Source organism: Megalobrama amblycephala, linkage group LG23, assembly GCF_018812025.1.
Source record: "Megalobrama amblycephala isolate DHTTF-2021 linkage group LG23, ASM1881202v1, whole genome shotgun sequence".
NCBI lineage: Eukaryota > Metazoa > Chordata > Actinopteri > Cypriniformes > Xenocyprididae > Megalobrama > Megalobrama amblycephala.
The window spans coordinates 13865413-13882299 of record NC_063066.1 but is presented as its reverse complement, the minus strand read 5'-3'; the positions used below and the strand labels follow the sequence as shown (position 1 = coordinate 13882299).

General features: G+C 38.2%; 1 protein-coding gene and 1 long non-coding RNA gene across 5 annotated transcripts in view; one reads left to right on the top strand and one right to left on the bottom strand.

The window, feature by feature from the left end:
- glra4a (glycine receptor, alpha 4a) overlaps positions 1-15417 on the top strand; it is a 44089-nt gene extending 28672 nt beyond the window's left edge. Inside the window, exons 2-9 of one of the 4 annotated variants that reach the window (XM_048176625.1) lie at positions 827-960; positions 2392-2459; positions 3078-3301; positions 4849-4931; positions 7756-7893; positions 8136-8350; positions 8864-9013; positions 14471-15417. In XM_048176625.1, the coding sequence (XP_048032582.1) occupies positions 827-960; positions 2392-2459; positions 3078-3301; positions 4849-4931; positions 7756-7893; positions 8136-8350; positions 8864-9013; positions 14471-14764 (1306 nt within the window). In that variant the 3' untranslated portion in view covers positions 14765-15417. The other 3 variants (XM_048176624.1, XM_048176627.1, XM_048176626.1) reach the window with 3 other exon arrangements.
- Positions 967-2048, bottom strand: LOC125259179. The gene is made up of 3 exons (XR_007182741.1): positions 1911-2048; positions 1196-1285; positions 967-1099 (listed from the first exon to the last, which is right to left on the bottom strand). It is a non-coding gene; the product is annotated as an uncharacterized LOC125259179 (long non-coding RNA).
- Positions 15418-16887: the final 1470 nt, after the last annotated feature.

Genomic DNA, 16887 nt, shown 5'->3' with positions numbered 1-16887 from the left:
CCTCTGGTTACGCATTTTTTTCCCAAACACTATGCAATTCAAGTACAGCAATTCACCTGTGAGTTTCCACTAAAATTCACGCCACATTTTCTGTGGTAAAAACACTGAGAAAAACTCACTGATCAGAAAGTTTGGCACTGGGAGGAGACAGGGAGTCTGATGATCTTCTGTTGCTCAGGGGCTGGGGACTGGGGTCATGACTGATCTGCTTAAAACTGAATCAAAAGCACAGGGAGAAAACACTTCTTCTGAAGTGAAAGATCCAGAAAGAGAAAGATCCAGTCAAATCCAGGACTCCAGCCTCTGGGATCCACTTGCTCAAGCCACTTGCTTGGCAGGTCTGTCAGGGACAGACTGAGTCCCGCTGGAACTGGAATCAAAGTCTTCTCCCCCTAACTGCGACATTCACAGCATTTCAATTGAGCCATCAGTCTGTCAGACACAATGCCTCCCCCTGCCTAGGGATTTAGGGGGTTCGGTTTTTCTTTGCCATGATCACTGTGTCAGGCTTCTGTAGAAACAGCATGAAGAATGTATGTTTAATGCATTATGCCTCTGTATTCCCTGGGAAAAGACCAGTATTGTGGGTCACAAGTTTAATTTTGGATGCTGCTTTGCCACTTCCACCAGCTAGACTAACATGAAAATGCATGCTGGTCCTTTCAGCAAGTCTATTTGAACAGTTCTTTATAAAAGTTCCATTAAAACTATTTATGACGCTTTTCTCTGTCATTATCACTGACTGTATCTATTGTCCTTTATCTCACCTTTCTCTTTCTGGCTTCATTCTACATCTTTTCCTCTTTGCTTTCTGTATCTCTGGCAGACAGGGCTCCTGTAAAGAGGAGATAAAGTCCTCCAGCAGGCCAGGCCCGAAGCCTATGTCCCCATCGGATTTTCTGGACAAGCTGATGGGAAGAACCTCCGGCTATGACGCTCGCATCAGACCCAACTTCAAAGGTGTGACAGAACTTAAACAAACAGGCTTTTGTTGGGATATATGCAACATAACCTATAGCGTGAGACTGGAAGCAGCTTGACAGTAGTGGCTCCTGGAAACTTAAATGAGGTGACAGTAGATAGAACCCAGTGACCTGACCTGTGTGTTTTCAATACAAATAATAAAAAAAATATATATATATATATATATATATATATATATATATATATATACGTTATATATATTGGTACTCACACTTTACGTGACACTTTACGTGACACACTTATCCTAAAAGCTGTCCTCATCACTTTCCTCCTGACTGCTCTCCTCACTATCTTCTTTTCTCTAGAACATGGAAGATGATGATAATGATTTTTATTAAATTTTATTTTACTAACATTAATGACACAGACAACAGCAAGAATATTAGGCTGCGGTCACTTTAAGAAAGAAAGCACGGACCGAAATCGAATAACTGACACACATCCGGTTTCTTTCTCAACTGTTCACTTATGACATAACCAAAACAAAACTTGCGAGACAGGTATTTTGACATAATTTTGGGTGTATGTGTCCATTCAAGTGTAAGTAAACGCGAAAAAGGAATTAATTCGGTGTTCGAGCGCTGTCTCTTTCTCTCTCTCTCTCTCTCTCTATCTCTCTATCTGCGTGCGTGCGCGCGCGCGTTTAGGGGATGGGAGGCTGTGCGCACAGATAACAGCTCGAGAGTCCCGATTTTCGCCTCTTCTTACGCTTTTAAAATCGTTTGAATGTGTTAACGTAAATTGGCGAGACAAAACACGTCCAAATGATAAACTTTCACTCTATGATGGATACATTTAGCAGTTAATCCACGAATCACATGCGTGCCGAACCGTTGGACCTTATCCGTACGGATCACGGATTAACTGCGATCCGTTGCACACCTAATAATTAAAGAACACACTTATCATAATGATTGCCATCTTACCAGAGATGGAGAAAAATCCTACTCCAGTAAGTAAACGTGTCCAAGTGAACATGTCCTCAAAAATGTTGGTAACGTTACTCAAGAGCGCTTCCCTCCATGTTTTCTGGTGCGCTTCGATTTATATATATATATATGTGTGTGTGTGTGTGTGTGTGTGTGTGTGCATGTGCTGCTTGTTTATAGCTTTAATTTTTTTTTTAATTTTTAGTAAGGTTACTTTTTTTCGTTCTAATATATATTGTATGTTTGGTTTAAGTTAAGGTTAAGTTTAAGTTAATTTTAAGTTTACATTTCAATCTTACCTTACACAAACATTTTTTGTTCCACAAAAGAAATAAACTTAGATTTTTGTGATAACTATTTTTTGGTGAGCTAGCCCTTTAAGTTCCACTAGTCCCACTATTTATTTTTAATTTACTCTCCAAGCATTGACAAAAGTGTAAGTCTAAACATAAGAAACTTCTCTTCTCTATTTCAACAGGACCACCAGTAAATGTCACCTGTAATATTTTCATCAACAGCTTTGGATCCATTACTGAGACAACTATGGTATGTTACAACACTGATTCATTTTAGTTTAAAATCAAAGATTGAGCATTGAGCTCGTCTTTTCTGAAATGCAAAGCGGAATTTTTTTTGGGCAGCACGCTCTGTTGTATATTTCTATTATATTTCTGCCGGGTGAGTTCTAGTTGCTTGCCTGACTTCTTGAGGAGCAAATCACTTAGAAGTTTAGAGTCCAGTGGGTCAGCTGATGTGCTGATAATGAACTGTCCACCATGCAATTAAAAATGAAAAATTGGGAGAACAACCAGGAACTTAAGGGGGGAAAAAATGAAAGGGTAATACACCCATCCTCTAAAGCTTACACTTACAGCTAAGTGTCTCTGTCAGCATGTTTCAGTTGACCGTTACAGATTGCCGTTGTTAGCGGTCTGTTAGTCGGTTAATCTGAGACAGGTCACTGGAAATGGAGGACTTACAACAGAAATTAATGCCAGGGGAGAACAAGTTATTTACTTGCAATTCAAGAGCATATTTGATTTAGTCTGTGTTAGATTTGCAATTAAAAAAAGAACAATAGTTCTAAAAAGAACATGAATAATTAACAAGTCCAGAAATTAAATTAGATTTCAGGACCCAACACATTTATTCTTCTTCCTACAGGATTACAGGCTTAACGTCTTTCTACGCCAGCAGTGGAACGACCCTCGATTGGCCTATAGTGAATATCCTGATGCATCTCTAGACCTGGACCCTTCGATGTTAGACTCCATATGGAAACCTGACTTGTTCTTTGCTAATGAGAAAGGTGCAAACTTCCATGAAGTCACAACAGACAACAAGCTGCTGAGGATATTTCAGAATGGGAATGTGCTTTACAGCATTAGGTAAGCAGAGAAATCTAAACAGATTTCTGAGGACAAAGGGGAATTAACAAGAATTAGTGCAGAAGGGCGATAGGATTTTGCATGAAAAGATCCCTGCAAAATATGTTAAAGAAGTGAGTTGGGCTAAAATAAATAGGAATGGTTAACAGCACAATGATCGCAATGGAGTTTGTGCAATTATTAATCATAGAAAATATACAATACATAATATGATAGATGTTATGTGGCCTTCTATCTCCCTAGAAAAAAAATGTTATTAAGTTAGATCTAAGGATGGATGTAATTGCAATTAATAGTGCCAGGGTCCCTCTTTGGAAACACGTGTTGAGAAGCCAAAAAAGGTTTCCACATCAGAGTAAGTGTAGATATTTTGGTGTTTGAATTTAGGGTTATCACAGCACAAAAGAAATTGTCTCTTCAAAAAAAGCACTGGTGGCTTTGTCTTTCTCGGAGGCATTGCATTACAGCAGGTAATTACACTGTTTCCTCAATCCAAACTTTCAAATAGCGGTGACTGATGTTCAAGCCTAAAACTAATGTATCAGCAGCACGATAAACAAGTGGAAAGAAAAGATAGTTTGCTTTTACTAAGAAGGCATGTGATAAAAACTGAGCAATTCACGTCTCATTTAGGAATTCACTTTGCAATCACAAATCAAAGGGAAAAGTGTACCATGGATCATGCGGCGACAGTATTAACTGGGATTTTGATTAATGGTGCGTTCTGAAATTATTATTCTGCCTCTACAAGAATTGTTCACACATAAATAAAAATTAAAATTATTTCAGTTAATGCATGTTGTTCTAAAACTTTGTGGAACACAAAAGAAGATATTTTGAATAATGTACTGGTTGTTTTATGCACTTTCAATTACTGGGGTCTAGAGCTTTCAAGGTTGAAAACGCTCATTGAAATATTATGAAATATCATAAAAGTAGTCCATACAACTTATGCACTATATTCAAAGTCTTCTGAAGATTTATTGCCACAAATAGATCATAATTTAAGATGCATTTCCATCAAAATTTGCACCTCCAGTGAGCTGTTATCCATGGTGACCAGATCAGTAGTCAACAAATCATTCAAACCAGATCATTCAAATTCATTCAAAAATGTATATCTTTAAACGATTCATTCAAAAGATCCCACTCAAAAATATTGTTAATTCAGCTCATAAACAATCCAAATACTTCAAAATACTTAGAATATAGTATGTGAGTCATATGAACCACTTTTACGATACTTTTATGTCATTTTGTGTCATTTTAAAGCTTGAAAGCTCCATCCTCATTCACCTTAGTTCTATTGAAGTTGTCAGATAATTGTTAAAAAAAAACAAAAAAACATGAGAGCCAAGAAACGAGTATATATTTTTTCATTTTCAACTATCCTTTCTGTCTCCGCTTTTCCTCCTCAGTGTTCCTTGCAAGCTATTTTTTGGTCTTTCTCTATCCTCTACTTAACACCTTTTTCTGCCCTTTGTGGTTTCACTCTTTCCACTGACTATTCCCCACTTTCTGCTTTCCTGTTTTGCGCTCTGTCTCAGGCTAACACTCATCCTGTCTTGTCCCATGGACTTGAAGAATTTCCCTATGGACATTCAGACCTGTACCATGCAGCTAGAAAGCTGTGAGTACTCTATTCTTCTCTTCATCTCTCCATCCCCCATCTCTCCTCACCTTCCCCTCTTCACACTTTGCTGCATTCGATTCTTCTGACACTGTTTTAATATATGCACGATAGCTATGAAGGTGAAACACAATGAATGAATTATTCTACGTGTATTAAAAAGCCTCACTATGTATACTGTTGTGTATGGTGAATGTAAACACTACCATTTTATCATGTTTTTTAAAGAAAAGTCTCATATGCTCACAAGGCTGCATTTACTTGATAAACAATACAGTAAAAACAAAAATATTGTGAAATATTAATACAATTTAAAATAAGGTTTTTATTTTAATATATTTTAAAATGTAATTTATTCCTGTGTTGTCAATGCTACATTTTCAGCATCATACTCCAGTCGTCAGTGTCACATGATCTATCAGAAATCATTCTAACATGCTGATTTGGTGCTCAAGAAACATTTATCATTATTATCATCATCACACTTAAAAACAATTGCACTGCTTAATATTTTTGTGGAAACTATTTTGTCTTCTTTTTCAGAAGTTACTGACCCCAAACTTTAGAACAGTAGAGCATATCATGAACTGTTGCCATTAATATCCTGTTAAGACAGCAATGACAATTAAATTTCTGTTTATTTCTACTTGTGAGCCAGATAACCCTGAGCATTATGGGATAAAAAAAAATGTGCAGAAAAGAAATAGCTCAAAACAGTTTTCTATGTCTCATTGCACAAAAAGAGGAATAATCGGTAAGAGGAAGTATCAATGATACAGCATCCTCATTTTAAAATCGTGCAGTGTCCTTCCTTATTACCTTGATAAAAAGAGGGAGGCAAAGAAATAGACTATTCACCACCTCAGTGCCCTTAGAGCAGATAGCATCTTAACTCCCAGAACCAATTTAAAGGATATCAATAATGAAACTTTCATTTTGTGTCCCCTTTATTATGTGACCCACCTCAGTTGCCCGAGAGGATTTTATTTCACCTCCATGAGACAAAAGAACTCCCCCTTTTAACTACAAGAAGAGCCAAATGAGATGTCCGTGCAGAAATGCACTGCAGATGCCACTTGACACAGCTTGACATCTGGATTTGCATTTTGAATTATTTGATTTAAACCCCAATTCATTTGTGTTGTGACCAAAGACAGCACCTCTACATTGAGTGACTCATATGGTTTAAAAGATTTAGGCGACACACTACACCAAGACAGCATGTTTTACTGTCCTTTCTGCGTCCTCTGTATGTCTACAGTATTTATTCAATGAGTGGAAAAAGCCCTCCGTAGCCGCTGTTAAAATTGCCCTCTTCTAAGGAGTAGGTTCAGACAGAGTGAGACACACACAGGAAGATGGGCAGGTTTAACCGTCTAACAAAGCCGTTATGGAGGGCGTAATCATTTCCGATTAGACAAGAGCACCTTTTTAGGGCTGTGGAAGGGCACGCTGAACACTGTTTTGACAAGTGTTGGGACACAGCTGAAGGGTGGGATCACCTTGTCTGGAAAGGACACATCCAGGTAGAGAAATCCGATGATGGAGTGTTAAAGCAAAGGTGTAAGCAGAAAAAAAAAGGAGGAAAGTAAGTTCGGGCAACTTGGTAGGCAAAAGTGTTTTCAAGGGAATATATATTTCAAAAAGAATAACACAATGACATAGGCACAAAAAAAGAGGAATATTGAGAAAGTAGACAAATGTAAGATTATTGTAAACACACAATATGTGATTCTTTAGCATTAAGGCTTTAAATTTTTCTTTTATTATTATTATTATTATATAGATTAACAGGTGCTTCTGTGGATTATAATGGGCACACAAATCAAATATTCTTATATGACCCAGAGTGACACTGGAACGCATAAAAAAAGTCTTTATCTTCCTTTTTTAAAGGAAATTAATACTTTTATCGAGCAAGAATACATTCAACTGATCTAGAGTGAAAGCAAAGACATTTATAAATATATGTGAAATAAATGCTATTTATTTATTTTCCTTTGCATTCAAAGAATCCCCCCAAAAACGTACTTTCCACAAAAATATTAAGCAGCACAACTGTTTTTAATATTGATAATAATTCAAATATGGAGAACATAAAAATAATATATTGCATATAGTGCCTTTTAGATATAGTATAATGACACTTGAGGCTAGAATAGGCACAAAAAAAACAAAAAAACATTTCCTCATCTTGGAAAAACATTCATATTTCTTGTACTAGTTTGAATACAATGTTTGAAACCACACCAAACTTTTCAAAGACATCATGACATTCAAGGACTTCATCCTTTTTTCATGGGTTTGTTGTTTTGAAGACGGAGGGGGATGGGGAGGTTTGTGAATAATAGATGTCTTTGTAACATTCCTGTGGGTCTCTGATAGACATCAATATTATTCAGATTTGTCAAGTATTCTACACTGTTATTGCATGCCTCATGCATTTTTAATAGGCCCCTAATCTCACCGTGTACTACGGAGGGAGAGACCTGTTAGAAATTATGTGGGGGATGTGAAGAATTTGAGGCAAGGAGTGAAAAGAAAAAAATTATAATAATAATATGAGAAAGAAAGATTTCCAATTAATTTGCTCAAATACTTTATGTTGGTTGTATGCTGGATATAATCCAGAGTATATAAACATCGTCACTTTTCCAAGGTCCGTACAAGACATTCAATCTATCCATCTACCACTTTGGTTTTTTGTCTGTCAGGTGGCCTTTTATGCAGCATACAAAGTATTGGATGAGAGTGGACAGGTGCAATTCACACTTTTATGCACATATATGCATTTTTCTATCTCATTATCTCTCCCTTTTCACAGTTGGCTACACCATGAACGATCTGATCTTCGAGTGGCTTTCTGAAAGCCCAGTGCAGGTGGCAGATGATTTAACTCTTCCTCAGTTTTTACTAAAGGAGGAAAAAGATCTCGGCTACTGCACTAAGCATTACAACACAGGTACACATTCCACTACAACCTTCATACATGCCAAATAATATCCATATAAAAAAATCATCATATACACTGTTGTATACAGAATTGTTTTTAAGGTCCTCTAATGATTTTTTTAAATGAATTTATGGTGTTGCCCTTACATAAACCAGCAATATGACAATAAATAACTAGATGTGAACAACAGTGCATTAAAAGTTGCTATACATAGTTACTTACCTACTATGAAACTCTTTTTGTTCTCCTAGGTAAATTCACCTGTATTGAGGTGAAGTTTCACTTAGAGAGACAGATGGGCTACTATCTCATTCAGATGTACATCCCCAGCCTGCTGATTGTCATTCTGTCTTGGGTGTCTTTCTGGATCAACATGGATGCTGCCCCTGCTCGGGTAGGCTTGGGTATCACCACTGTGCTGACCATGACCACCCAGAGCTCTGGCTCACGAGCCTCTCTACCCAAGGTAAACAAAATGTTAAAAAAGGTTAAAAAAATAGAGAAACATTTCAGAAATCAGATGAGTGAAATAATGAGACAACCTTGGTGACGTTGTAGACGGTGTGAGTACTACCAGCCCTCAAAGTTTGAAGTGACTTTTGGTTTGCCCATCACTGTTAGGGGAGAATGCTGATCCTTGGAAAGTTAACATTTACAATAGGGTTTCAGCGCTACATGCTCAAACCCCTAATAATTGTAGAATTGCACAGAACCCATTTTAAACTATGAAATGTTTTCTTTGCCTATCATTTAGTCTACATGTTTATAAAAGTATGAGATTTTAAATATGAATTTAAACTATGTCCTCTTCAGATGCTGTAGCCCTTACGGCTCTTTGTAAAATATGCTGTTTTCTGTGGAAAGGTATCAACTCATAGGCTAATGAAAAGGATGTGCCCAAAGTCAACACAACCTCATTATTCCTAGCAATGCCCTTATTGATTATCTATTGATGTTGCTTTGACCTTGTGCATCCCAGGTGTCTTACGTAAAGGCCATTGACATCTGGATGGCTGTTTGTCTGCTGTTCGTGTTTGCTGCATTGTTGGAGTATGCAGCAGTCAACTTTGTCTCAAGGCAACACAAAGAGTTCATCAGGCTGCGCAAGAAGCAGCGAAGACAGAGAATAGTAAGTGTGATGAACACACTCACACACACACGGAAAAAAAAAAAAAACAGGCTGCTCTGTTACCCTGGATTACCACTTTGACTCGCATCTCTTCTCATTGTACTCAGCCACATCCAAACACTGGCAATGGCCACACTACAGCTGGCTGTCACATCTCGTGTGGGGGAATTCAGATCAGCCTGTTTCCATAGTGAGCAGTCCCCTGTGCTGAGCCCACTATTTGTGCCACCTTGTAAAGCCTTGCCACAGCCAATTTCCAAAGGCCAACAACCTGCTTCCTGATCCGAGATCACAGACACAGCCTGAAATGCTAAAGAGGCTACTCAATGAAAAGCTTAGAAAATACCCCCAGGGCTTCGGAGAGTAAAATCAATCTGAAAACATAAAATGTTAACAGATTTTAAATGTAATTTCTATGAATATTTCAATGTAAAATTCTTGACTAATAAACATCAAAGCCCAACAATCACATTTAAAACTGTTGGCTAAAACCTCTAGGGCACTTTCCAGAATTGTACAACAGCATTTGCTGTCCAAACTCACAGTGCTGGAGATTTACGAGTGTGTTCGTTGAATCTGAATCAATAATGAGAGAAAAATGAGAATTACTCCCTTTAAGAATGAGGCATTTCTCCTCCCCCTCCTGCCTCGGAAATCTTGGCGGCCATTACTCTTTGTCCTATTCTCTCCCGCCAAGAAAGTCTCTGGTCTGAATGATCAATCTGGGTGGTATCGATGCATGGGTCACTGGCTAAGAGAGCTGTTAGGCTGATGGACCAACAACTGGCCAGGATAATCAATACAACAAATCCTTGGCTTCATCCTGCTTTAATAACACTATAGACAAATTAGACCAAATGTTCCTGCTCAAGAAAACACTAACAGATGGGAGGGGACTGAGCAGACTTAGAGGATCTTGCCTGTTTTAGGGATGCGCAAAACTACATATTTTCAAAATTAACCAGTTGTGGGTTGCCTGAATGACTAGTTAACCTACTGGATGCAAGATAACCCTGGGTTTATATAAGACACGATTATTTTGTGCTAAGTAATACATTTACTTATTTATGTGCTAAATAAAAATACCCTGCGATTGTACTTTTAGTATACTAAACTGGTATACTTAAAGTCTGCTAAATTGGAACAACTAATTTTGTACTAAATGCACTTTAATTTTGTGGAAGTAGTGCTGAGGTCCAACTAAACATATACTTAAGTATATTTGATTGTGCAAAAGTAGAAATATTGCAAGTATACTTTAGGTACACTTTAAATATCTTGCATTTAAGATTAAGACTGCTCAAAAAAATTAAAGGAACACTTTTTAATCAGAGAATAGCATCAAGTCAGTTAAACTCCTGGGATATTGATCTGGTCAGTTAAGTAGCAGAGGGGGTTGTTTATCAGTTTCAGCTGCTTCGGTGTTATTGGAATTAAAAACAGACGCACTAGATGGACATCAATGAGACAACCCCCAAAACAGGAATGGTTTTACAGGTGGAGGCCACTGACATTTTTTTCCCTACTCATCTTTTCTGACTTTTTTTCACTAGTTTTGCATGTGGCTAGTGTCATTGTCACTACTGGTAGCATGAGGCAATACCTGGACCCTACAGAGGTTGCACAGGCAGTCCAACTCTTCCAGGATGGCACATCAATATGTGCCATTGCCAAAAGGTTTGCTGTGTCTCCCAGCACAGTCTCAAGAGCATGGAGGAGATTCCAGGAGACAGGCAGTTACTCTAGGAGAGCTGGACAGGGCCGTATAAGTTCCTTAACCCATCAGCAGGACCGGTATCTGCTCCTTTGTGCAAGGAGGAACAGGATGAGCACTGCCGGAGCCCTACAAAATGACCTCCAACAAGCCACTGGAGTGAATGTCTCTGACCAAACAATCAGAAACAGACTTCATAAGGGTGGCCTGAGGGCCCGACATCCTCTAGCGGGCCCTGTGCTCACTTCCCAGCAGCATGGAGCTCGATTGGCATTTGCCATTGAACACCAGAATTGGCAGGTCCACCACCATCACTGACCCACCACCAAACCGGTCACGTCTGTCACCAGGCAGCATAGGGTACTGACAATGGGTCAGAGGATTTCATCCCGATACCTAACGGCAGGCAGGGTGCCATTGTCTAGCCTGTAGAGGTCTGAGCGTCCCTCCATGGATATACCTCCCCAGACCATGACTAACCCACCACCAAATTGGTCATGCTGAACGATGTTACAGTCAGCATAACGTTCTCCATGGCTTCTCCAGACCCTTTCACGTCTGTCACCCTGTGCTTTTCACAGATGAAAGCAGGTTCACCCTGCAGCACAGGGTGACAGACGTGAAAGGGTCTGGAGAAGCCATGGAGAACGCTATGCTGACTGTAACATCGTTCAGCATGACCAATTTGGTGGTGGGTTAGTCATGGTCTGGGGAGGTATATCCATGGAGGGACGCTCAGACCTCTACAGGCTAGACAATGGCACCCTGCCTGCCGTTAGGTATCGGGATGAAATCCTCTGACCCATTGTCAGTACCCTACGCTGCCTGGTGCAGTGGGTCCTGGGTTCCTCCTGGTGCAAGACAATGCCCGGCCTCATGTGGCGAGAGTATGCAGGCAGTTCCTGGAGGATGAAGCAACTGATACCACTGAATGTCTCCCATGCTTGCCTGACCTAAATCCAATAGAACACCTCTGGGGCATTATGTTTCGGTCCATCTGACACCACCAGGTCGCACCTCAGACTGTCCAGGAGCTCAGTGATGCCCTTGTCCAGATCTGGGAGGAAATACCCCAGGATATTATTATTATTATAATTATTATTATTATTATTATTTCTATTTAGTTTTCAGTTTGAGTTTTACTTATTTTAGTGCACTTATTTCAGTTAGTTGCCAAGACAACATTATTGAATTTTATTTAAATTTTTTCATCTAATATTTATCTTTTATTTAATTTTTATTTCAATTACCGAAAACAATTTTAATAGTTTTGTTAAACAATAACCACTCTGAGCGTTGCTGCATTCAAAAACATCTAGTTGCATCTGATTTAAACATCAGCATGAACATTATCCACTTGTGTAAACTTTATCAGGTTCTCCTGAAGTGTCTAGAAGATGGTCGGATTTAGCTTGAGTGTGCACTTTATTGGAGTGTCCCTCATCAACTTGCAAAGAAGTGTACAGTCGCAAGCAGTGTTGCCTAGCAACTTGGTGCTGGAGAGCATCGGCATGATAGCTGTTGTCTTTTAAATTCTTGTTGAAGTATTTACACACTTGCCAATATTAATGAAAATGAGCCTGCTCAGCCTGCCTAGAAATGCTATGCATGTGATGGTTGAAAGTGCACTGAACTGTGCAAGATACATAAGAATGACAGATTGATGGATGGATGGATGTGCTCTATTGATCCCCAGAAGTTAATTTAGGGAAAGAACAAGACAGATGTTCCAAACTGTTATATAAGCGGAACTAAGGAACAAGACATTTCATTCTTCCTTGATGGAGGTTCGAACCAGGCAGCCAGGAAGCTTTGACTCGCTACGGAGAGTGAACAAGCTCCCTGGTAATAGCACCAGCAAACTCAACTAGCACTGCAGCACCTGTGCCAGGGTAAAAATCCCATCTGTGTCCCCATCTTATTTGCCCACGGGCAAACACTTGAGTCCCATAAACCCAGAATCCTACCATCCTCCCAGCCCAGTTCACAGCTGGTATAAACATACTTTTCAAGTGAAAATTGTCATTTATTCCTGATAGTAATGGGTCTCATGTGACCACTTGTGATTGGATATATAAAAGGATGTTAATGCCAGGTGTAATATGGGACATTAGTCTTCACACACTTCCCTTATACCCCTTAAATGTGTATAGCGATTCAAAAATTATTCTGCCAACAACAGCTTGGAAATTCCAACCTGATCTCACAGAATGTTACGAGGTGGCGATTACATATGAATTCATACAATGTGAATTTTACAAAAATGTATGATTAGTAGAAAAAAGTAAGCATGAAGATCCACCCTTAATATAATACATAACTTTGATTTGCATAATACAGATGTGCATGAATTAGCCACCAATTCACCAAAACGTGTTGGGAATTCAGCATATGTATTTAAGCACATTTTCAGATTACTCCTGTGCAAATGTGCACATTTGCTAAAGCTAATAAATAAATTTAGCAAATGCAGAAGCTTGTTTCATACTGAAAGGTTTTTGCAGCAGAATTCTTTTTACACGCTAGACTCAGATTCTGAGTCTGGATATGGCCTGGTCATGATTAATAAGGTAAGCAATGACCCAAGCTCTGTTCATAGGTGACATTAATTCACTTTAAGGGTGCCTTTATCTTTAACCAAACACATCATTAGTCCTAGGCACGTGATTGACTGGACTGTTTTTAAGCGCAAGCAGAGGATTTAATGAAGAACTAAAAGAGAACTTAATCTTCTTATCCTCTTGAGGAAAGGGGTAATTTGTCATAGATTGACAGATAAACTGAATCAAATGACTAATTTATTTGGCATTAGAGGCAAGAACTAAGCCAACGTGTGACGTGAAAAAGTAGAGGAGAATACTAAAGAACTAAAGTCTTTGTCAGGAAAAGCACTCTTGCGTCCATCTTCACAGATTTTTTTTTCTTTTTTTTTCTATTTAACAACATGCAAAATTGATCATAATCATTTGGATGCTGTATTTTTTTTTTCTTGTTTCCCAGTACAAATATCTAAATGTTCCTAAATCAAGATTAATTTACTTGCAAAATGACAAAGTAATAAGAAATTTATCAAAATTAAGTGAGTTTATGCTCAAAACAAAGAAAATATCTGCTAAATGAGGTAAGAAAAATAAACTTGTTTTCCCTTTTATTTAAGTTTACTATTCTTACTGCATAGGCAGATTTTGTTTCTTATTTTAAGCATAACTCACTATATTTTTTAGACTAAGTAAATACTTTTTTCATTTCTTATTCATTTTGCTTCATAAGTAAATGTTACTTGATTTAAGAATGTTTATATATTTGTACTGCAAACAAGACACAAATACAAGAAGATCACTTTTTGCAGTAAATGGACCATGGTAAAAAATAATACTAATATTAATAATAAATAAAATAATTTAAAAAATACTTGATTATATAAGCTTTTTTTTTTGTTATAATAATATGATGCAAAATAAAAATCCATAAAAAGGTGCACAGGTAGCATTAATAAAAGCATGTTATACATGCACTTGACATTTGACTTTTTACATATCTACAGTCAAGTATAACAGCTCCCCTAAAAACTAAACCAGTATGTGCTTTCCCACAAACAACTGCAATTTTTCATTGCTTTTATTTGTGAGTGCCCTGCAGTCCTATCAGTTCCTGTGATGGAATCACTTTTTAATGTGCTTTATCAAATTTTCTTTGATGCCTGTGCACTAAAAAACACTAAGAAAGCTTTTCTTCTGTTAAAGGAGGAGGAATTTGTTCGAGAAACCCGTGGCTTTTATTTCCGTGGGTACGGACTGGGCCACTGCTTACAAGCTAAAGATGGGACAGCTGTGGAAGGGTCCAACGTATTCACCCCACCACCCCCAGTGCAAGTACTGTACGACGGAGAGGCCATCCGGAAGCGTTTTGTGGACCGAGCCAAACGAATCGATACCATATCCAGAGCAGTATTTCCTCTCAGCTTCCTCATATTTAACGTCTTCTACTGGATCACCTACAAAGTGCTGCGACACGAGGACATCCACGCCAACCTGTAATCACTCCTGGTTACGCCACTTGTTCATATTACTGCTTATTTTCTTTCCTTATATGTCCTAATTTTAAACAAAACCGCCTGTCATATTCACACTAGAAGTGTATTTTAAAGGCATATTCACTTCAGAAATGCCATCAGTGCTAAAACCATGTGCTCAGGTGTGACTTCTGGATTTTAAAGTGCCCACTCAGAGCGAAGGGGGCTCGTAGATGCAAATGCTGCTGTTGGGGATCTGGCTCTCCTCTCTTTCACATCTTCATTCGAGTGGATTGCACTAATAGCCAGTGCTATTGTCCTCACTTTGTAGGCTCCATTTGAGTTATTAGCTGAAAGATTCTCGGTTGGATAGAAAATATTGACTTGAATTTTACCACAAGGCGCATCCTTGAACGAATGTTTTTGAAAACCTCAAAACAAATGTGTTTTTTACATCTTAAAATGCCAAACTAATGGGCTGTGAAGGGGAGGATAGGGATTTATTATTCATGGGTACAGTTACAGGGGAATGGTGTACTGTTTTACTAAATAATGAGATTATAAATATATATGACTGTATAAAGTGTATATATGCAGAGTTGTTCACAGACTGCAGACAGCACAAATGTGTATTTCTTTTTGTCTTTTGAATTTGAATAAATGGATATTCTACCAGGAGGTCAGAGTTGTTTTGTATTTTTGTACAAAAGCACAAAAAAGGTACTCTGGTGGGTATTGTAGAGTACCAGGATTGATGTATTACAAACTCTGTTCAGAGTCATTTTTCTGTTATTTTTCATTAACATTAATCATGCTATTTGGAAAATGTAAATATCTAAATCATTCCATCATGTGTTAAATCTCTTACACTAATGCCCGAAATAAACAGGTGATTTGTGACGCTCTGTCACTGTGGCAGCGTTAGCCTTTAATTGTCAACAAACAGAGACATGTATTGCACATCACAGCCATTCTTCATTATTGCTAGCCTCTCAGTCAAACATAAAAGCCGTCGTTTATTTTCCTATCCGGAGAGACGTTGGAGGATGTGCAGAGATGCAGGGTGAAGGAGAAAAGCCTTCGCGCTGAAGAAGGAAGGATGAGGATTTTAATGGGAATCACAAGGTGTTTTTTATCAGCTAATGAGTTTGAAAAGGACTCTGCGTTCTTTGCTAATGACAATGAATTAAGGCAGTCAACCTCTGCGCACAGCCCTTTGTCTGAGGAGTAACTAATCTAGTCTTCTGTATGCTAGTGTCTCAAGGGTGAGTGAGCATATGTACAGACGAGCCTGTGGAGAAGGAAAGAAAATGCTTAGTACAGGAAATGGTAGATGCAGAGAATTGCCACCCTTATTTGTTAACAGATTAACCCTGGTTTCTAATACTTAACCGAATGAACCAGAATGATTCACCAACAATGTTTAAAAAAAAAAAATGCTCATAATTTTTGATCAAAATGTCATAATTTGCCAGTGAAATTTCTCTCTGGTGGTGCGTGTGGAACTTCAACAATGATTTTAACAGTTTAAACCCAGCCCCTTTCTTACAATCGACTGCAAGCTCATAATCTCATATCTTTTTCCATTCAGTCAAAAACTGATGGATGAAACCAAGTCCACACTCTACTTTTTTTCTTTTTTAATCACTCGGATGTACGCTCAGATGTATGCACCATACAGAATAAAATATCCAATAGCCAATTTCCTTGTGGGTAGCACTCAGACACATAGTCCAAATGTGCCTTGAATGATCTGAGTTCCCAACTCATGGTCCCAAATAGTCCCATGGTTGCGTCACATCTACACTCAAAAATAAAGGTTCTTTATTGGTATCGATAATTCTATGAAGAACCTTTAAAGGATTAGTTCACTTTCAAATGAAAATTACCCCAAGCTTTACTCACCCTTAAGCCATCCTAGTTGTATATGACTTTCTGATGAACACAATCGGAGATATATTAATCCTGATCATCAGAGCTTGAAGCAGGAAGCGATAGCAACGAATATAAGCTGAAGAAAGTGCTTCCAACCACATCCACCCATAATAAACATACTCCACATGACTTAATAAAGGTTAATAAAGGCCTTCTGAAGAGATGTGATGCATTTGTGTTAAAAAAAAAAAAAAAAAAAACATATTTAAAGGT